The following is a 21,592-nucleotide window of genomic DNA, read 5'->3' as shown; positions in this document are numbered from 1 at the left end:
CTCTAGTAAGGATGTATTTTAAACAACATTGAAGTATATGCGAGCCAATATTACTCCATCAACCGGAACACGCACTCGGCCCCGTATGTATATATGTTTCGTAGACGACACACTCTCCTTAGCCTTTACATAACAGGCTAACCTCATTTTATATCCATTGCTCGTTACACCAAACCATTCATCTCCTGCCGTCGGGTAGTACCTTTACTGCAGAGGAAAGAACTCGTCATACAGAGGGCTGCCTCTTCAGTATAGATACGAAGAACGCATGCAAGTAGCATGTTAATCTTAACAAAGAGATTGCAAGGAAACATTGTGTGACTACAGTATGCATGACATTCCTGATTAATCTACAATTAACAAAATAGAAGAAAATCACAGTCAGCTCCTTACCTGTGTGAAAACATAGGGTAAGGGCAAAAAAAAGATTGACCGACGCAGGGGTCGAACCTGCAATCTCTTGATTCGTAGTCAAGCGCCTTGCCATTGGGCCAGCCGGCCTAGTTGTTATAACATCAGCCCACGATGATGCCATAAGAGTAAAAATAATGGTGCAAAGCTGGGCCAACTCAGCTTTGTTCCTCACCGAGCAGCTGCCTGTGATCCAACCCTGCTCCTTTACATGATCTACAATAACCATGGAATATACATTGTAATTTCTTAATGGGTTGAAGTCTTCGGGTATTTCTTTTGCCCGGATTTTAGAGTTGCCGCTCAAAGTCAGAATAGTTCGTTCCAAGGATATATTTAGCCACAAGACACCACATGTATATCGACGGTTACGCCACCCGTACCATCCCCAGGATCGAGAATTAACATGTACTTCCATTGTTATTCAGAGTCCGCATGGATCGGACTAAAACGAAAACTAGAAAAGAACTAGAAGAACTAGAGAACCGAAGTGGCTATTTTTAAGTAGGATTGAATGGTTCTCGACCGAGAGGCTGAAGCTGAAGACCCAGTTCCGCGGGGGCGGATCGGTGACCCTAGTGCAAGTCGAGGTGACACTACTGCAGAGTAATTTGGTGTCAAAATTAGCGGAATGTTCCTATCACATTCCGGTCAGCAATGGTCAACAACGACGAATAAATCCGGTCAAAACCAGCTATATTTACTCCGTACGCATGTCTGCAATTCGAGTCTCTGTTACAGTATAGATAGGGTCGATACTCCGGTGCCGGTGCCCAGCCCGAACTCGGGCAAGACTCGGGATCGGGATATTTCGGGATGCGAAGGCAAAACGACCTTATCTGCCGCCAATCGTTGACTCGCCTCCATATCGCCGCGCTAGTTCAGATGCAGCAAGGCTTGGCGTCCAGCGGGACCCACTTGATACCAGTGGCAACAGCTGCTTTATCTGTAGCCAATAGGAGGACAGAGATTCCAGCATCGATCATCCAATTGCTGGTGGCGGATAGAGATTCGAGGTCGAATGTCCGCGTTGGGAGATAAGTGCCTCTATACTCCGTACGCCCCCGCGTACAGCCGTTAGGACTCGAGGGTAGAGAAGGGTACCTGCAGATGATTAGTAGGGCAGATAAGCTATCTACTGTATATGAATCTTCAAAGCATATATACTTAGGTAGACCCTCCAGGGCTGTATCCTTTGAAGACTGGAGAATCCACTCCCCTGGAACTGCCCCAGGAACTCTTCCCCGGAGTGTAAGTCACTGCCGAGAAGGCAGGGTCACCGGAGTGATCGATTGGGCAAGTCATCATACGAGACCAAGAACTGCCGGCCAAGGCAAAGCTTCCCTTTCTCGGGAATTACCACTGCAATACGAAGACTCGCCACGTTTCTACACCATTTCCGCGGCCGCTGAAGCCGAGCCCATTTCCTTCACTAACAATACAGTACTTACACGCATACAAACATACATATACAAGGGAGTGGAAGGGAAGTAGGGATCATCATGGCGGTGATTGGTCGTGTGGACTGATTATCCCATTGCTATTGTCACAATCTCTGACAACACCATTTTTCCGACTTTCTCCCTTCTAACCGCGCCGTGCGCCTTTTCCCTATAGTTTATACTTCAATCTAACTGTTTTATTTTGCCTAATTCTCTCTATCTCTCTTCTTTCCTTTCTTTTTCTGATTTGATTACGGTGAAATATTCGATACGATTTCAGAGTGGAGACGGTCGATCCGACTTATCGCTGAACTTTCGGGCTCTCCACGCATCCAGAATTCCTTATAAGCCGTGGCGAACTTTTCCTTCCTACCTTTAACCAACCTCTCCCCTCTCTCTTTACACACTGCCGTCTCTCACCGATTCAGCGTGAGACTCCAGAGCTCACCATGTCGTTCAACGGGAAAGCTCCGTACGCCCCAGACTACGCGTCTTACAACTGGGTTGGCGCTCCCGCAAACTACGAGCTCTCGACCAACACAGACTTGGGCGGTGATTCCCGTATGCAACTCCTGTGATTCCCACTCAGCTCATTTCTAACCACATATTTTGCGTAGGCATTGAAAATGTGAACAAATGGTTCCAATCCGGTGACCAGGCCTACATCATCGTGGCCTCGGCCATGGTCATGGTCATGATTCCCGGTCTCGGCTTCTTGTACTCCGGATTGGCTCGCAGAAAGTCTGCTCTCAGTATGATTTGGGCCTGTATGGCGTCTTTTTCTGTGGTGACTTTCCAGTGGTACTTCTGGGGTTACTCACTCGCCTTCTCGCCGACCGCTACCAATGGATATATCGGCAACCTCCGCAACTTTGGGTTGATGAAGACTCTGGCTGATCCCAGTCCCGGTTCGCCATTGGTGCCGAACTTGCTATACGCATTCTACCAGATGCAATTCTGTGGTGTTACAGCTGCAATTGTCATGGGAGCTGTGGCTGAGCGCGGTCGCCTTCTTCCCGCTATGGTTTTCACCTTCATCTGGGCCACGATCGTCTACTGCCCCCTGGCCTGCTGGGCCTGGAACGTCAACGGGTGGGCCTTTAAATACGGCGTGATGGACTACGCCGGTGGTGGCCCCGTCGAAATCGGATCCGGATTCACAGCTCTGGCCTACTCGATGGTCCTCGGTCGCCGACAGGAACGCATGATGCTCAACTTCCGCCCTCACAACGTCTCGCTCATCCTCCTCGGTACGGTTTTCCTCTGGTTCGGCTGGCTCGGATTCAACGGTGGTTCTTCGTTCGGTGCCAACCTGCGTGCCACCATGGCCTCCTGGAACACTAACCTGACCGCCGCCTTTGCGGCCATTACCTGGGTTCTGCTCGATTGGCGCCTGGCCCGCAAGTGGTCGATGGTCGGCTGGTGTTCCGGAACCATCTCGGGTTTGGTAGCAGCCACTCCAGCCTCTGGATTCATCTCACCCTGGGCCAGCGTGATCCTCGGCGTGGTCACTGGCATCGTCTGCAATTACTCCACTAAGATCAAGTACTGGATCCGCATCGACGACTCGATGGATGTGTTAGCTGAGCACGGTATCGCCGGAATCGTCGGTCTAATCTTCAACGCTCTCTTCGGCGACGACGCCATCGTCGGCCTGGACGGCGTCAACACCGGCACCGGTGTCGGCGGCTGGGTCATCCACAACTACAAGCAGCTTTACATCCAGATCGCGTACATCGTCGCGACAGCCTCCTACGCGTTCGTCATGTCCGCCATCATCGCCTACGGCATCAACGCCATCCCTGGTCTGAACCTGCGCGCCAGCGAGGAAGCCGAACTCCTCGGTATGGACGACGACCAGCTGGGCGAGTTCGCCTACGACTACGTCGAGGTCCGCCGCGACTACCTCGCCTGGACACCCCAGAACCACGACCAGCTCGCAGATGGCCACCAGGTCCCCGCCGCCCAGCGCTACGGTATTGGCGAGCACAGTGAGATGATGCTCGGCAGCCCGCCTCGCGAGATGATGCTCGATGGACACGCGCCCAACGGCGAGATCAGCCACAGCAGCCGCGGCGGTAGTGAGGGTGACATGGCCATGCATGAGGTCAAGGTTGCGCCTGCTCCTCGCCAGGTTGCTGAGCAGCATCCTCCTGAAACGAACCCAACCGGGGAAGTTCCCATGTTGAGACCGGTCGATGAGAAGACAGAGAATTGATCAGTTCTTTTCTGTCGAATCTCTTCTTATTTGGCTTTCTTCCAAATCGCCATTCCATTCAGCATCTTTTGTTTTCTTCGTTTCTTCATTCGATATCCCTTGAGCGTGTTTCTTTCTGCGGTTAAAAGCCTGGGGCTTTTACTTTATTCCGATTTTGTCCTCGACACACTACATCTTACTACTATCACTACCACGTCTATACTCCGACCTCACCTTTACCCATTCCTCAACGACCTCATCACCATACTTACCCCTACAACTACAACCACATGCAATACCTCCCAACCACGAATACACCTGTTTCCTTGGGAAAAGCAAATCGATTTTTTGGTTTAATTGGCCTGGCGTTCTATTGTTTTTGGGCTTTGGGATATTAAACTAGGTTGGATCTGTACATAAACTGCTACTTTGTGTGAGCGTGAGCTTGGAGACATTTATTTATTACTCTACACTACAATGCCGAAATGGCTTTCCCTTTCTACCAAAACATTGGTCCTAACGTCACGTATACAAGCTCGTTCTGTAACGTGACCGTCGCGTGTTCACTCCAGATGTACTTACGGACTCTCCCCATACAAACTCAGCTAGTTCATCATCTATTGCTACATTGCTTCATACTTAAGATCCTTTCTATCATTCATATTCCTTTGACAGGTATACCAAAAAAGTTACTACTGTTAACTGACATCCTAACTAAATGCTGTGTTGAGACAAGTGGAAACAGAAACATCAACTGTCCACGGGGACATAAAAGCGCGCATGCATTGAGTCTAAGATTTGTGACCCCTCACATCAATCGGCCAACAATCCTCACGAGAATGCGTCCAAACAAATGAAAGCCAGATACCCTAAAATATTGGTCCCTTCCACTTCGCCAACGAATGCCAGTCACAGTCCTTACTCAACCCGCTCGATGAAATGGTGATTCAATCCTGGCGATTTGATCAGGGGCAAGTAAGGATTGAGGACATGATTGCAAAGATTATCGACCCTAATCCACACGCCCTTATACTGACCTTTCTGTTCTTGATATTCTTTCAAAGTATCAATGATAGAGTGGTGTCTGCATTGGTGAAGTTGATCAGGCCAGGAACCGCGATTCAGCATCGTGTTGCACTGTATAAGCCACTTGTTCCGACTTCCGTCTGAGTTGGTCGTCTCAAAGGTTCTGCCATTATAGCCAGGGCATAGCTGATTGCGACCAATCCTGGCCAGTTCTTGAGATAGATCGTCTGGCCTCTCAGGCTTGGTTTGGGTCTGCTGTTGGAGTTGGGCCTTCTCTTTGTCGCATTTCTCTTGGGCGTCTTTCTCACACTGTGACTTGACCTTTTGTTCAAGTTCGCCCTTCTCTTTGCTGCATTGCTCTTGGGCGTCCTTCTCGCACTGTGACTTGAGCTTCTGTTCAAGCTCGGCCTTCTCGTTGCTGCATTTCTCCAAGGAGCTCTTCTCAAGATCCGCTTTTTCCTTGCCGCACTTCAGCTGCTCTTCGTTCTTGCATTGTGTCGCAGCTTCATCCACTTTCTGCTCACAGTCTGCGGACGGCGGACTGACCAGATCGATCGTCTCACTAGTCTTTTCAAGGACTAAATAACCAGAAGTGGATCCCAAACTGAAGTCCTTGACAGTCGTCAAGAAGCACTTGCGTCTGCTACTCCAGAATGTACTGGCCGAGCAGCTAGAGTCCTTGATACACAGCTGCGCACATTCTCTCGCGCTGACTGCAGGCAGCGCAGATGCACTTGTAGGGTTCGCCCATTTCGCGCAGGTGTATTGAAACTTGACGCCATCGACGAACTCCTCTCCTGATGAATTGCCGGAGCAACATGCCTTGTAGCTCGCTGGTCCAGAGGCACTTGACAGCAAGCAGCCGGCGCCGGCGGAGAGAGGGGTTTGGGCGGCGTACGCGCCAGTTACGCCCAGGAGAGGGAGAATCAGGTGTGGCTGGATAATCATGATTGTTTAATGAAAACGAATCAAAAAGGAAAGGAGGTGAAGAAGATGGGTGTTATGAATACAGACTACCGTAGGAGATGGGAAATCTGGAAGAATCTTAAGAGGATGGAATCGACTGAATTTATACAACAACCTGTCTTCTATAAAGGGTTTACTGCCAGTAGGTAGGCAACCTTGTGTCTACACAGTACAGAGTGCATATCGCAGTTGGAGCTGAGCCGAAAAGGGAAGAAGAGATCTGCGTTGAGAGACAATGATGCATCACTATGGGTCAGAGCTGAGTCGACAAAGGAAAAAGATCTGTGTTGAAAGATCGGTGTGATACATCACTACGGGTAAGAGATCTGTGCTGAAAGACACGGCGATGATCACTACTGGGCGGAGGACTAACATGATCGTGTCGGCTAGGCTAAGTTAGAGATTCGGATCGTTCCGTCGTCCCGTCGTTCCGTCCCGGCTCCGCAACGAATTTAGTAGCGTCTAACATTATTAAGTTATTACATGTACTCTGCTTTCACACATTGGCAATATACTACCTCTTTGAAGATTCCAAATAAACATGCATACAAATACAAGGAATTCCAAGGCTACGGTTCGTACGTGTCAGATAACTTCGCTTAGGATTGGCATGTGTAGAGATCGGCAGCATGCATGAACGGAGGTCCGAACTATAACCCCGCTGCCTAATGGCAATCTATTGCACTAGTAAGGAGTTCGTATCATGCATGGGCCTCTCAATGCACCCCGTCTAGCATCCACCTAGCGTCCACTGCGCAAAGCGTCATAGATCATTCTCATATTATTTTGCTTTTCAAACCAGATGTCCAGGGCTGTCCTAGAGCAATTGCATCCAATTGTTAGGCTCACTGGGTCCATCACCTTCAGTGTCCTGTGTCCTGCAGTGTGTGTACCTTTAGTAACCTAGAGAGGAGCCAACACATAAGTTATTCAATGATCGAACATGTCCATAATAGCTATGATGCATGGCTGGCTGAACATTTTCTCCACTTCTCCTCCATTGGCAGAAATCAATATTGTTCTCAAGAAGCTGAACTGCGGAGTAATGCTTGGCCCTCGTTTGGCACGCAAGTTTCACTTAGTTAGGAAATTATCGCCTGAATAAGGGATGGCTTCTTTAGCTCTTCAGCCCTTGAGCTAGCCAACCACCATGTCCCTTGCGTGCATGATGTAGATCGATAGATGGGATTTTCCACGGACCGCTCAATTGCCTGATATGTTAATGATAATTATTTGAGTTATGTTGCATGCACTTGCTATGAGGCAATTTCTGGTGGTCTCGGCTGTATAGCAGCCTGACGGGCAGGTATAAGTATATGCATCACCCAGGTCTCTCCGGAAAACATGCTTCTTTGACCTTTTCTCTGAACATTCCCAATTGATGGTTAGTCCACAATGACTATCATGCAATCTTCGAAGATATGGTCCTCCCTAGCCATGTTCCTGGCAGTCCAGGGCACCCAGGCAGACCAGCAAGTTCTTCGTACCCCAAGCAATCGATTCCATCTCGACGAGCTTGTGGTTGTCACTCATCAACCCTCAGGACAAGTCAAGTGTTGTCCCCCGGGCTTCGACTTTGACGGCAGCAACTGTGTCCCTGGCGCTCCAATCTGCCCGCAGAACTCGGTCCTGAAAGGAGACAAGTGCGTCTCAACCTCAAAGCTAGTCTGCCGCGAAGGCAAGTGGAATGGCTGGGCCTGCGTCACCATTGAAAGTCCCACCTGTCCAGCAGATTTTGTGCTCAAGGGTAGCACCTGCGTCACCGCCACCGGGCCCTCCTGCCCAGGCACTGAAGAGGTCCGCGGCAATGTCTGTGTCTCCAAGAAGCGGCCAAGCTGCCGAAGTGGCGCAACCTTCCATGAGTCGAAGGGTTGTGTCAGCATCGCTAGCCCTGTGTGTCCCGACGGCTTCCGGTTCAAGGGCAGTCAGTGTACCTCAACAGTGCCGCCCACATGTGGAGAGGGCGCTCGCTTTGACACCGACATCAACCGCTGTGTTTCCGAGGAGCCTCCCTCCTGCCCCGTGGCAGGCACCAAGCCCAAGGGAAAGCTCTGCGTGTCTGAGCTCAGTCCTGTCTGCCCGGATGGTAGTACACTGAGCAAAGAGGGATCCTGCATTTCCAAAGGAAAGCCGCAGTGCCCAGATGATTCCAAACTCGACGGTGGTAAGTGCATCTCTACAGGATCGCCTTCGTGCCCCACTGGCACCGATCTCTCTGTCGATACCTCATCCAAGAGCGCGCGCTGCTGCCCCAAAGCAATGACCTGGGATGGCAAGGTGTGCAGCTTCGCCAAAGGTCCGGATGAGAAATGCCCCCCTGGCACGACATTGGTCGACGGTCGTTGCCGCAAGCAGGCTATCCAATTGCCGGAGTGTGCTCCGGGATACAAGTTCGAGGGAAGTCGCTGCGTCTCACGTACGCCTCCAATGTGCTCGCCGGGTCATGTGCGTAAAGATGATCAGTGTATCGTCACCGAGAAGCCATTGTGTGCCGAGGGCTTTGTCCTGACGGGCGCGGAGTGCGTTTCCACCCGGCCATCTACGTGCCCAGACGGCACACAGCATGAGCATGATATGTGCGTGGAGACTCAAGACCCGGTTTGTCCGGATGGAACCACCTTGCAGGGCAAGGACTGTGTGCGTGGTGGTGTCCAGGAGTGCGAAGATGGAGTCTGGGATGGTCAAGACTGCATCACAACCGGCCGGCCCACTTGCGACGACGAATTCAGATTCGATGGCAAGGATTGTGTCTCGGAAAGTGACCCCAAATGCCCTCCGGGCACCATCCCGAATGCCGATGGGGACTGCATCACTAGTGAAGTACCAGAATGTCCCTCAAAGACCATGCTTCTTGATGGGGAATGTGTCAGCGAAGGCACTCCTGAATGTCCCCCTGGCCAAACCTTCTCCGGTCAACAGTGCGTTCACAATGGGACACCCGCTTGTGCCGCGGGATACAAGCTAGTCGGAGGCCAATGTCTAGACACGAAGGCCGCCGGATGCCCACCAGGCTACGCGGACCAAAACGGCATCTGTATCTCGACAGAAACACCAAAATGTGACGAGGGCACGACCTTCGACGGCAAGACATGCGTTGGAGAAAAGCCCATCTGCCCACCAGGAACAAAGTTCGACGACCAAGACTGCGCATCGATCAACGACCCCGAATGCCCACCAGGCCTCAAGTTCAACGGACGCAAGTGCATCACGGAAGAGGATCCCAAATGTCCCGACGGACAAGAACTCAACAAACAGACAAAGGAATGCGAGCTCGAGGAAGGCCCCAGATGCCCTCCAGGCCAGAAATACAACGGCGAGCACTGCATCCTGGGCTCGACCGACTGCCTAGAGTATGAATTCTGTCCACCCAAGGCCGCAGGACTTCTCCCAGAAATCCCTTTCTGTCCCACGAACGATGGCACGATCCTGTATTCCGGCTCTGAGAAGACCCCCTTCAAAGTCCACTGTGACACCTGCTACTTCTCCTCAGTAGAGCTGGTCAAATCCGTATCGAACCTGGCCAGCATCGATGCATGTGTCCAGGCCTGCGCCGACTCATCGGAGACTGTTGGCTGTAACTGGTTCGCTGAAACAGGCGAGTGCAGGATACATCCATACTCGACCGAAGGACTTGGCTCGCTCAAGGAGTGCACTGCCCTCGAGCGTATTCGGTGAGTATGTAATATGTTTTCTGGGGGATATCAATGACTCTGGGTCATGTGAATGGTTGGAATAACGTTAGGAGTGCAGTTAGAATAGATGCAGGGATAAGTTATAGCAATGCAGAGCTCTTTTCACCGCAGGTATATTAAGTACTCCAACATTTAGCTTACCTGAGGCATCCATGCATAAACTCGTATGTTCATTTAAGTTGTCCAGTTCAGTGGACATTGTTATGTTTTGAATGCAGACCAGACTCATCCGAAACTACACTGTAGATGATGAGAGATGAAATGGAAGGTAAAGATTATATATTGGGTACTTGGGCACATTTGATCTAGATGCAAATGCAAATATCTATTTTGATAACTTGTATCAGAACAATAAACAAGAGAAACAATAGAATGCATAGAAATGAATACAACCACCTCCAATTTATACATAACTCAACCAACACTCAAGCAGCATCACACATGACAACATTCACTCCCACCAACAAATCACCTCCGAACCATCCCCCGAACCCTAACCCTCTCTTCAGCCCCAAGCTTCTCAACAACCTCAGCAGCCTCGCCACCCCTAAGAACCTCATCCCACTCATCCTCATCCATACTCATAACAAGCGTCATCTGCACACAACGCGTAAAGGCCTCACGATGGCGATACCGTCCCGGGGCACCAGCAACATACCCCACATCAACAGCAGCACTAACCAGACCGGCAATATCACGCTCGAGTCTCGCAGCGCCGAGGGCATTAATCCTCGAATGGTACGAGTATAACCTCTTCTCGAGGAGGCGGGCGAGATAGGCAATTGTCACTGCTAGCACGCGGTCGAAGGCTGATGGTGTTAGGATACGTGCTAGTGGGACGAGGAGGTCGGACCAGGAGGCTGCGAATCGGGGTTTGACTAGTTCCTTTGACTGGGAGGTATCGTCGTCCATGTGTGTACTGGATGAGGGATCGTTGTCTGGGGTTGGGTGGTATTCGATGTCACGGAAGGCGTCTGCTAGGATTGGCCGGAGGCGGGGTTTGATGACGTTGTTGAAGATCACTTGGATGCCATCTGTTAGGAGGTCTGTGACTTTGCTTTCGAAGGATGAGGCGAGGGAGTGGAGGGCTCCGGCGACGCGGGTTGCAGAGGAGCGGGATGGGAAGATTGAGAGGAGGTGGGGAGTTGCGAGGGTTGACGTGTCAATTGCGTGGGGTTCGGTGGAGGTACGGAGCTGTTTTGAGCCGGTGTTGTTTTGCACGATGCGGCGGATATAGTCGACTCCCAGGTCGAGGTTGTTGATTTGGACGAGGAACGAAATGAGAATCTGTTCCGGAGGGTTGCCGCCGTGGGTCGGGGCACGGGGATAGCATTCGTCGCGCATTTTACGCTGGGTCATGCCGATAAAGTCGGAGCCTAGGACGCGGGATAGGGTTGGGATGACGTTTGTCACGACAGCTTCTTGCGAGGTGGAAATTGATTGCTGGATGACCTTGTTGACGATGTACATTATGTCGTCGACGGCCGAGGTGATGTGTGGTGGATCTGCCTTGAGGGGACGCTGGAGGTTCAGGGTGAGGCCTGAAGGCGACTCGTCCAGCTGGAACGCCTTCTCGACGGACCGGCGGAAGAAGAAGGTCGTCATTGCATTGAATGGAGCCACCAAGCGGTCGTTGACTTTGTGCGCCAAAGGCGATTCCCGCAAGAAGTCGGGCAGTGTGAATCTCTTGTCGTCATTTTCATCATCCTCATCCGTAGTCTAGAATTGTCAGTGGTGATTTTATGTCCAGAGTGAGTGTGGCACTTACATTACACTTATCAGCCAGGAACCGGCAGTACAGTGACCACCGGCTCAGCATGATCCCCATCTCATTCAAGACTCCGTCGATCTCTTTCATATCTACTCCCTCTTCATCGGCAGCAGCAGCCGCCGGGGCCGGTGAACTTGAGTGAGGAGGCCCAGGTCGTTGTGCGGGCAGGAAGCTCTGAACCAAGAAAGTGAAAGCGTAGGATTTGATATCCATCAGCTTGCGATCGACATGGCGTTCATCACCCCAAGTGTCAAGGATGATACCGCCCTGAACATCAGCCTCCATCTGCAGCCGTTCAATGACCCGTCCCATCTTGTGTGGACCGTAGTGATGCTCGACGAGTCCACCATGGCCATCGACAATTTGAGCGATATGCTCAAACAGCCTAGAAAACGCATTGGCATAGAAGAACCCATCCTTAGTCTGAACACCCCCAGTAGCCCCATTGAGGTTGGCCCGAGCCTTCGCCGCCACACCTTGGCAAACGTAGCGACCATAGACATCCAGTCCAACCTCAGAACGACCAATAAGCGGGAACAGTTTGAAGAAGCGAGTAATCTTGGCACCGTCATTCTCCTTGACAGCCTTCTCAAACTCACGCAAGAACAGCCCACACAGCGACTCGGCAGCATTATCCAGCGTAACACTTGGTGGGTCAGGCACCTCAGCGGTAGGAACCATCTCCGCAGCAAAAGCGCCATTAACCACGGAAGGTGGAATCTGCGCAGCACGGTGCAAATAACTGGCGGCTTTCTCCCAGTCCTGGGGCGCACCCATAGACCCGGCCACACCAAGCGCGCAAGCCTTGAGCTCGGCAACCTGCTCAACAACCTCCAGTGTAGCCTTGACCCGAGCTTGTTCGAGGTCCAATCGGCGGACAGCGCTGGAAATGCGGTCGGCGGTGCCGGCGGCTTCGGAGAGCATTCCATGGCTAATGGACCGGGTGGTGCTGGCGTGCGTGCCGATATTGGCGCGCAACAGATCCAACCGGCTCAGTTCCCGGGAGAGATCCTTCTGCGATGTGACCAGAGCATCGAGGCGGGCTGTCACGGAGGCTTCCTGGGTGTGGAGGTGGGACAATGTGGCTTTAATTTCGGCGACGGAGCTGGCGTTGAAGATGTCGGGGGAGCTTGCGGTATCCTCTGTAGGCGAGATATTGCTCAATGGCGGGCGATGCCCGTTGGTAGCAGCCATGCTGGGTCACAGTGTAGCTTGTTGATGCCAAATACGCCAGACGTAGGGGCTCCGCGGGCGGTGAGCGCGTTGAGCATCAACTTGTGTGACACGATGTGTGACTCGATGAGATGGAGAGAGATCGAGAGATGAGACTATTCTTGGATTCTTGGACTCTGTGACTCTTTGCCTCTTTGCCTCTTTGCTTATTTGTCTACTACTCTTTGTTTTTTTTTTTGCTAAATTGGTGAATCAACGCGACGTCATTTCTCTTTTTCCCCACGCTCTATCNTTTTTTCTTGAAGCTCTTGATCTCTTTTAAAACATTTCCATTTCGCAGAGACGGAGACAAATTTGTCTCTCATTCCACATTTCATCATTGGACGCCGCAGAAACCGTCATCCCCGGCGCTTTGCTATGGGCAACGAAGAGTCCACCGTGGTGGAGGATTCCACTGCCCCCTCCGTACTGGAGGCGCGTACAGTCGAGGCTGTAGCCAAATACATCAAAGAGCATAATGTAAAGCGGGTTGTGGTGATGGTGAGTTTTGAATATCTGGTACGACTTCAAAGCTAACAGTGCACAGGTAGGAGCGGGCATCAGCACTTCAGCAGGCATTCCCGACTTCCGCTCTCCAGATACGGGAATATATTCCAACTTGGCTTTCCTGGACCTGCCCGAGCCCGAAGCTGTCTTTGACATTGGCTTTTTCAGGGAAAACCCCAAGCCATTCTACGCCTTGGCGCATGAACTGTACCCTGGTCGCTATCGCCCGACCATCGCGCATTCTTTTATCAAGTTGCTCTACGACAAGGGCATGCTGTTGAAGCATTTTACTCAGAACATCGACTGTCTCGAGCGTGAGGCTGGTGTGCCAGGCGACGTGATCATCGAGGCTCACGGCAGTTTCGCGTCGCAGCGCTGCATTGATTGCAAGGAGACATACCCAGACGCTGATATGCACGAAAAAGTCGCCAAGGGTGAGGTCGCACGTTGCTTTTCCTGCAACGGCCTTGTCAAACCCGACATTGTGTTCTTCGGCGAGGCTTTGCCTTCGTCTTTCTTTGATAACCGCGACATGCCCGGAAAAGCAGATCTTTGCATTGTCATGGGAACCAGCTTGTCCGTTCAGCCATTTGCCAGCCTACCTTCGTTGTGCCCGTATGAGACACCTCGCCTGCTCATCAACATGGAACGGGTGGGCGGTCTCGGCTCACGGAAGGATGATGTGCTACTCCTCGGTGACTGTGACACTGGTGTTCGCAAGCTTGCCAAAGCCCTGGGGTGGGATGAAGAGTTGGAGAGCTTGTGGGAGGCAACCAACCCAGAGCCCAAGGGGGAGGAGAAAGAGCAGGCAGTTCACCAGACGCGGGACGAGCGCCTGCAGGACGAAGTGGATCGGCTTACAGAGGAAATCGACCGAACTCTGGGGTTGACAGATGCTTATCAGAGCAAAGTCCGCGAGAGGCTGGAGTCACACGAAGCACACCGCCAGTCCAAGGTGGGCGGTCTCGCGCATGTGTTTCCCCATTTGGCATGAGAATTACGATTTGATGAATGTATGGGAAAGGAGAATGGAGTCTGAATAGAGTATGTTTTAGCAAATATCAGTATCAAGTGCCAGTGTCAGTGTCAGTGTCGAGATCCTCCATACTCCAGTATGCAGGTCACGCCAAGGCAATCGATGATCCTGTTCTGGCGGTCGATCACTTGAAGTCATAGACAGGTCAATACGGGGGATATTCTTATTCAATGTTATTTGTAAATCGTAATTGTAATTGAAATTCTGTCAAAATATAAATAGTCCAGTTTCTGTCGACTTACAAACCCATAAATACCACCCCAATTCCTCCCAATTGCAAGTGAAACCGCGAATTGACTTTGTTTCGTCCACCGCAGCCAAATCAAGCAAGGCGATCTTTCCCAGCTTGCCCCACGTCCGTCATCACCCCTCCCTTTTTCTTCTCTCTGACTTCACTCTCATCTTCACATCTTTCTATACAATTCATCATGGTTGGTCTCGGTCCTAAACTTCCACCTTCCCGCAAGGGTGAGAGCCTCTCCCCCATCCCTGCGCTTATCTCGTACTAAACATGTGGTCCCCAGGGTCCATGCAGGAGCTGCCCCAGAACCTTCTGGGGCCGATCCAGGACTTCGAGAAAGCCTTCACCGTTGATACCGCCAAGCTGAAGGAGGTTGTGAACCACTTCGTCAAGGAGCTCGAGAAGGGTGAGTAGCTGATCCGCAGCTCCCGATCCACTTCCTAGCTAACAATCACAGGTCTGACCGTTGAGGGCGGCAACATTGTGAGATACACTCCAACATTGACAAGAACACAGACTGACTAGTTAGCCTATGAATGTCACCTGGGTTATGGGCTTCCCCGACGGCGATGAGCAAGGCACCTACCTCGCCCTGGACATGGGCGGCACCAACCTGCGCGTTTGCGAAATTACCCTGACCAAGGAGAAGGGCGCCTTCGATATCACACAATCCAAGTACAAGATGCCCGAGGAGCTCCGCACCGGAACCGCCGAGGAGTTGTGGGAATACATCGCCGACTGTTTGCAGCAGTTCATCGAGACCCACCACGCTGAACAAGAGCTCGCCAAGCTGCCTCTGGGTTTCACCTTCTCCTATCCTGCCACCCAGGAGTACGTTGACCACGGTATCCTGCAGCGCTGGACCAAGGGATTCGATATTGATGGTGTTGAGGGCCAGGATGTTGTTCCTCCCCTCGAGGCCATCCTCAAGAAGCGCGTATGTATCCCCATCATCTTGTATAGACACAGGACTAACCAATTGCAGGGTCTCCCTATTAAAGTTGCTGCCCTCATCAACGATACTACCGGTACACTCATTGCCTCCGCCTACACTGATACCGACATGAAGATTGGCTGCATCTTCGGTACCGGTGTCAACGCCGCTTACATGGAGAACGTTGGCTCCGTGCCCAAGCTCGCCCACATGAACCTCCCCGCCGACATGCCCGTGGCTATCAACTGCGAGTACGGCGCCTTCGACAACGAGCACATTGTTCTCCCTCTGACCAAATATGATGAGATCATCGACCGCGACTCTCCCCGTCCCGGCCAGCAAGCCTTCGAGAAGATGACCGCCGGTCTCTACCTCGGTGAGATCTTCCGTCTGGCCCTGATCGACCTCCTCGAGACCAAACCCGGCCTTATCTTCAACAATCAGGACGTCTCCAAGCTGCGCAAGCCCTACCTTTTGGACGCCTCCTTCCTCGCCGCCATCGAGGAGGACCCCTATGAGAACCTGTCCGAGACCCTGGAGCTCTTCGAGCGCACCCTGAACATCCGCCCCACCGTCCCGGAGCTGGAGATGCTCCGCCGCCTCGCCGAGCTGATCGGTACCCGTGCCGCCCGCCTGTCTGCCTGTGGCGTCGCCGCCATCTGCACCAAGAAGAACATCGACTCCTGCCACGTCGGTGCCGATGGTTCCGTTTTCACCAAGTACCCCCACTTCAAGGCCCGCGGTGCCCAGGCGCTGCGCGAGATCCTCAACTGGGCTCCCAACGAGAAGGACAAGGTCGAAATCCTGGCCGCCGAGGACGGTTCTGGTGTCGGCGCCGCCCTGATTGCCGCCCTGACCCTCAAGCGTGTCAAGGCCGGTAACTTGGCTGGTATCCGTAACATGGAAGACATGAAGACCCTGCTTTAAGCGGGTGAAGCGCTCTTGGGGTTCCACAGCGGCGACGCCGTTGAACCCTACACCCCTGAAATCTCTTGTGATAAATGACACCCTACTATTGGGCTGGAGTATTGTTTTTAACGTTTGTTATGCCACTGGATGGGGTTTTGATGGATTATGACTTCGCATGTTGGCTTGTGTGGTCAATAGAATATGTCTGTCGGTGGTACCTATCAGTAGTACATACCGAAGCAATAAATATACCTAACGGGCTACTATCCCCTGGGAATTACTCTTGAGTAGGCAAGTAAAAGGTCAAGTTATAAACTCAGGTATTTCCACTACTATCTACGAAGTATATCGACCGTTTAGTATTATTTAAGAGAAAAGCTCTAGATCAGACAAATAAAATCCATTACCACCAACAGAAATGCAAGACTTATAAGAAACACAATCTCCTCTCCCATTAAATCCCCGAATCCTCCTGATCAATATTATAAGTGGCGTCGTAAGTATTCCAAGACGCACAATTATCCTGCAAAGCATCAAAATCAATCAAAGGATCAATCTCCCTCTCCCTCTCAAGGAACTGCAACGCAAACCCTTCATCAGTATGCCACCCAATATGACAATGCATCAGCCAAGCACCAGGATTATCCGTCTCAAACCCAATAAGCAAATACCCATTCCCAGCAAGCATAGCGGTATCTCTCCTTGGGGGGTTATTAGTATTAACACCCCCATCCCACGGATTCGAACCCTGCGCCAAAACAAAGAAATCATGCCCATGCAAATGGATCGGATGCGTAACCGGAATAGAAGTATTGATCATAAGATACACCCACTCATGGGCATTCGGGAGCTTAATCAACCCACTCGACTCACTGTAGTCTGTCTGGTTATTGAACACCTGCAGCAGGGTCGGGTCTTCCCAGAAAACTTGCATCGTCGTACTGTTGAGGTACCAGCGGAAGAGGTTTGCCGAGTTGCGGCCTATTGTTACGTCCGTCATGTCGCTCCAGTCTGCAGCGGAGACGGTCTTGGGCACGTAGGGGACTAAGTTGGAGGCGGGTTCGTCCAGGCATCCGTCTTCGAAGGCCCAGGCGCTTGTTGTTGGTTCTTTGGCTTTCTTGCCGTAGTGCATTATACCTCTGATGTTGTCCGGGCTGGCATTTTCGGAGCATGCTTCTTGGGGGATTGCGCGCATCCAGAATGACTCGCCGACGCGGCGTTGGTTCGCTGTTACGATTACGTCGTAGCGTTGGCCTGGAGGGATGTTTAGTAAATTGTAAAGTAAGGATTATAGCGAAGGAGAAAACACTCACCCATTCCGATGTCGATATAGTTTGTTGTGAATGGTTTGATAGGCACAAAGTCTGCCGAGATGACCGTCAAAGTATGATTGTCAATCATGAACTTCCAGTGCGTGTCAACAGCCGAATTGACAATTCTGAGCCGGTACGAAGAGCCCTTATCAACTTTCATTGTAAACCGCTCTCCAGTTGCGGCTGAACCATTGCCGTAGACATTAGTCCCATTCAGCAAACCAGTATCCAGAATTGGTGGACCGACCGTCTGAGCATGCGAGTAAAGCTCATCGACTGTCTGATGAGACCAATCTGTCAAGAACAGATTGCCCTTGTCAACGTCGTAATTGGCCGTAGCAGGGCCATTGATAAGAATACCACCAAAGACACCCTCCCAGGCCTGGAGACCAATATGAGAATGATACCAAGAAGAGCCATACTGCACAGCACGCCATTTGTAGGTCAGAGTCGAGCCGGGAGCAGTCGGACACTGCGTAATAGAGACAACGCCGTCCTGATCATTGGTATAGTTCTGACGAATACCATGCCAGTGAATACTGGTGCCATTCATGGATGTGTGAAGGTTGTTGGTGACATGCACAATGACCCAGTCGCCCCAATCTGCGATGATTGTCGGACCTGGGATTGAGCCGTTGACGGCCATTACTGGACGGCTGAAGCCATCTGGTGCAGCGGTGAGATCATCGAGGGTGAGCCAGTACTCGCGGGTTACGCCTGTATCTGGCACGACCTCGGTGTAGTCTGTACTGATGTCGTACTCGCACCATTTGGATCTTTTATTGGCTTTGTTGCCGGCACAGGGGGTTCCCGTTGGCTTGCTGACCTTGGTTGTAGTTTTGGTCTTGCTGTGAGTGGTAGACTTTGTCTTGGTTGTTTTGGTTGATGTTGAGGTTGAGGTTGTTGTTGTTGTGGTTGTGGTTGTCCTGTGGTGTGCAACCTCAGCTACGTTTTGTTCGACGGAGATAGTAGCAGCAGCAGCGGTCAAGCCAAATGCAAGAAAAAGAAGGGGTTGGAGTTTCATGGTCGCTATATACACCCAATTGGGGTATCTTGCGCACTCTTATTGAACAAGCAGAAACGAGAGGTATATATAACTCAATGCATGTAGCAAAGACAGACGGAAGTAAAATGGCTTCACAATATACCATGAAACGAGAGAGGCTTGCTTGATAGGAGATCAAGAACTATATCCCGTAATAAAGCCATGTGGCTATATATAAGACTCTCTCAGCACAGCACAGGTAGGAAATCATGCCAGGAGTAAATTTCCGTGTTACCTTCCACGAGGTGACCTGCATTTGGATCTCGCTAGGATATGCCCGTCAGCCTCGAAGGCAAGGCTGAGATAGAGAAGTTGTTGAGCTACAGATGACGAGGTAACCGACGAATTGAGATGATAGATCACACGTTTAGCCAGAATCCCGAATCTATTTGTCTATATTAATGCGAGCAAGGCGCACCGCACCACTTCTAGCTAAGGATACGGCAATCTATTCAAGGAGTGGGTCGATAGTCGGCTCGGAACGCTTCTCAGTTGTCGGATTGGAGAAGTTGCAGCAGCGCTTATGGTACCACGCGAGCACTGACTCCCTCGTGTCTTAGTAGACTGCATCTCGAAGTCGTATCAGTAGAGCTGGGCGTGCTGGCAGTCTCCAACAGGGAACTAGGGCTGTATCTCATTGTGCCGAGCAAACGCGAGTGGACCAATGGCGGAAGTTTGATATTGCCAGAAGAGAAGTCTTGCTCGCTCAAGACTTGTCAGATTGGCTTTAATGGCTTGCGTTAGAGTTATCTCCCCGAGGGCCGCGGCGCCCAACTCCATGTTGGGGTACCTTTACAGCCTCCCTTTATACGAGCTGCAGTAAGCCTACGACGCATAAGGTACAGGAGCTGAGTGGCCATAATGAAACCCGCATATTTCCTTTTTGCGGGGCTATCAGGTGCCCAGCCAGAATCTGGACATTGTTGCGAGTGAACGCTTATGTAGCACCTGCATTATGGGATTTCATCTGACTATTGGGGGTGGAATAGTTAGGATTTGAATATTAGTATGGAAACACAACCAGAACACCCTTGATAGCGACCAGGGTTAATCCCATTTACTATGTATCGTCCTGGTGATGGTTCGCATAATTGCGTAGTAAGGTCAGCTTGTCCCAGTCCGAATCTAAAAAGGGCTTAGATTTCTTGCGTAATGGAAAATGGAAGCATTTTAGCAGAAACGAGAATTAATTTAATTGGAGAGACCCCTTGAGTGCTAAGTGTCTGCCTAACTACCTTCATTTATATCTCTTTTGCTATACTCCGGGCACACCCTCGTACTTGATCTATAAGTCTTGCAGCGCATAAAGTTCTTGAACAATTGCAATAAGTTTCACTCCCTTTTGTATCGTTTACCGTCTGCAAAATGCTCTTACTTTCTATTATTCGTCTCTTCCTAGCTTCAGCGGTGGTTTGCTCTGCACAACCGCTAGAAGCGCGACAATCGACTAGTTCTTTCAATCTGTATGCGTACGGGGAAGGCATCAGCGGACTGCCTGTTTTCTATAAAGATGGTATTTCTCTGCAACAACTTACTTTCATAATCAAAGGTGGTCTGATTGTTGTTTCTTTCACAGGTACTGCTCAAGTCGTGGATTTATCCAAAATCGACACATCTCCGATGACCCAGGTCTACTGTAAGCCCCATCTCCTTCCCCCCAACGACAAAGGATTCTGATATTCATATTTACAATCTAATATTGTTCCAGTCACCTATTCGGACAGTTCTTCGAGCACCTGGGTAGCACATCCTCGTTCCACTGACACTACTACCATCGCCAGCTCTGCCCCCTTCACAACCAACTTGATATACCTGGCCCAGGGAGATACGGCTAATCAGGTCAGCTTCACCGGAACATCCGAGACTGCGCGGTCAGGGAAGCTCACTGACGTGTGGTCGCTGTACGGCAATTATGTCCTCGTCAGCGTAAGTGGAGCCAACTTCTACGCTAAATCCACTGGTACGGACGGCTTGTACTCCCTGCTCTGGAGTACTTCGGCAGAGGCCATGACAGACACTATCTCGCTGACATTACGGACTATTGAGCCGGCGACGCAGTCTGTGTTGAGCTGAGGCCAGGTGCGAGAGATTGGGGGCGGGATGAGCTTACGAGTCTGCGGGGTTTTGCAGTACAGTAGTTAGATATTGGCTATGTATGTGCTGGCAGACAGGCTCGGCTCGATTTTCCTCTAGTCGTAATTGGAAATATTGTTCCGGATCTGGTAACTCTTTCCTGATGTATTCTTCCTTGTTTTGCATCATGCCAAGGTAGAGCTTGACGACTTGATATGGTGATCGAGAATTTGCAAGCCTTTCTTCCACTTTTCATTTCTTTATCTCTTTATCTCTTTTTTGCTTGTCCTCTTTATAGCACTGCTACTTTTTCTATACTTAGAGTCTTCCAAGTGGGGCCGTGGATCTGAAGGGGATCAGATCTGGCTTAGCGTTGAGATTAAGCTGAGATCAATGAACCATGGATGTAGCCGAGATCCTCAAGCATGTATCAACGTCCCGAGGGAGAGCAACATGAGTGCTTACATATATTGGCAAAGGTTGACGGGTTTGGCCCACAATTCCGACTCACAGATTGATATTACGGTTGTGTTGGACCAAAAGAGGATATAGCTACATAATGATGATTAGGCCTCCCAGACCGATGGCTCTGCCAATGAAGTATATAAGTAGTTCACATAAGTCGCCATTGAACTGTTTTGGAAAACCGAGACACTTGAATACCATAGAAATGGGCCCTTTCAAACCACACCAACTCTACACCGGTCAAATCACCATCGAAAGTTTTCGGTGGCATACTTACTAACAATAGAACTCCTAACCCCTCCACCAGGCCGGAGCTTCTGCTTCAGACAAACATACCGAGCCTTCCCCAAAG

At 50.9% G+C, this 21,592-nt stretch overlaps 8 protein-coding genes across 8 annotated transcripts; 5 read left to right on the top strand and 3 right to left on the bottom strand.

Moving 5' to 3' along the window:
• Positions 1–2,302: 2,302 nt before the first annotated feature.
• Positions 2,303–4,071, top strand: PENARI_c011G09968 (ammonium transporter; the record flags this gene model as incomplete). The annotated part of the gene is made up of 2 exons (XM_022632718.1): positions 2,303–2,414; positions 2,471–4,071. 2 exons carry the CDS (start codon positions 2,303–2,305, stop codon positions 4,069–4,071), a joined length of 1,713 nt encoding a protein of 570 aa, XP_022487531.1.
• An 897-nt stretch (positions 4,072–4,968) lies between these two features.
• PENARI_c011G02986 (uncharacterized protein) lies at positions 4,969–6,024 on the bottom strand (the record flags this gene model as incomplete). The annotated part of the gene is made up of 1 exon (XM_022632540.1): positions 4,969–6,024. The coding sequence occupies one exon, from the start codon at positions 6,022–6,024 to the stop codon at positions 4,969–4,971; it is 1,056 nt and encodes a 351-aa protein (XP_022487407.1).
• Positions 6,025–7,437: 1,413 nt separating this feature from the next.
• On the top strand, positions 7,438–9,717 carry PENARI_c011G11007 (uncharacterized protein; the record flags this gene model as incomplete). Its single annotated transcript, XM_022632737.1, has 1 exon — positions 7,438–9,717. The coding sequence occupies one exon, from the start codon at positions 7,438–7,440 to the stop codon at positions 9,715–9,717; it is 2,280 nt and encodes a 759-aa protein (XP_022487503.1).
• Positions 9,718–10,202: 485 nt separating this feature from the next.
• On the bottom strand, positions 10,203–12,699 carry PENARI_c011G08358 (Golgi transport complex subunit COG4; the record flags this gene model as incomplete). The annotated part of the gene is made up of 2 exons (XM_022632674.1): positions 10,203–11,453; positions 11,503–12,699. 2 exons carry the CDS (start codon positions 12,697–12,699, stop codon positions 10,203–10,205), a joined length of 2,448 nt encoding a protein of 815 aa, XP_022487552.1.
• Positions 12,700–13,095: 396 nt separating this feature from the next.
• Positions 13,096–14,218, top strand: PENARI_c011G07602 (SIR2 family NAD-dependent protein deacylase; the record flags this gene model as incomplete). Its single annotated transcript, XM_022632655.1, has 2 exons — positions 13,096–13,218; positions 13,265–14,218. 2 exons carry the CDS (start codon positions 13,096–13,098, stop codon positions 14,216–14,218), a joined length of 1,077 nt encoding a protein of 358 aa, XP_022487606.1.
• A 470-nt stretch (positions 14,219–14,688) lies between these two features.
• Positions 14,689–16,362, top strand: PENARI_c011G05152 (putative hexokinase Kxk; the record flags this gene model as incomplete). The annotated part of the gene is made up of 5 exons (XM_022632591.1): positions 14,689–14,728; positions 14,785–14,907; positions 14,959–14,984; positions 15,031–15,438; positions 15,487–16,362. 5 exons carry the CDS (start codon positions 14,689–14,691, stop codon positions 16,360–16,362), a joined length of 1,473 nt encoding a protein of 490 aa, XP_022487586.1.
• A 436-nt stretch (positions 16,363–16,798) lies between these two features.
• PENARI_c011G01058 (uncharacterized protein) lies at positions 16,799–18,681 on the bottom strand (the record flags this gene model as incomplete). Its single annotated transcript, XM_022632490.1, has 2 exons — positions 16,799–17,598; positions 17,658–18,681. The coding sequence occupies 2 exons, from the start codon at positions 18,679–18,681 to the stop codon at positions 16,799–16,801; spliced, it is 1,824 nt and encodes a 607-aa protein (XP_022487509.1).
• Positions 18,682–20,067: 1,386 nt separating this feature from the next.
• PENARI_c011G12507 (uncharacterized protein) lies at positions 20,068–20,775 on the top strand (the record flags this gene model as incomplete). Its single annotated transcript, XM_022632772.1, has 2 exons — positions 20,068–20,338; positions 20,411–20,775. The coding sequence occupies 2 exons, from the start codon at positions 20,068–20,070 to the stop codon at positions 20,773–20,775; spliced, it is 636 nt and encodes a 211-aa protein (XP_022487678.1).
• Positions 20,776–21,592: the final 817 nt, after the last annotated feature.

The sequence above is a fragment of the Penicillium arizonense genome, assembly GCF_001773325.1.
Source record: "Penicillium arizonense strain CBS 141311 chromosome Unknown PENARI_contig011, whole genome shotgun sequence".
NCBI classification, from domain to species: domain Eukaryota; kingdom Fungi; phylum Ascomycota; class Eurotiomycetes; order Eurotiales; family Aspergillaceae; genus Penicillium; species Penicillium arizonense.
The sequence above is the reverse complement of the archived record's forward strand: the minus strand, read 5'-3'. Positions and strand labels throughout refer to the sequence as shown.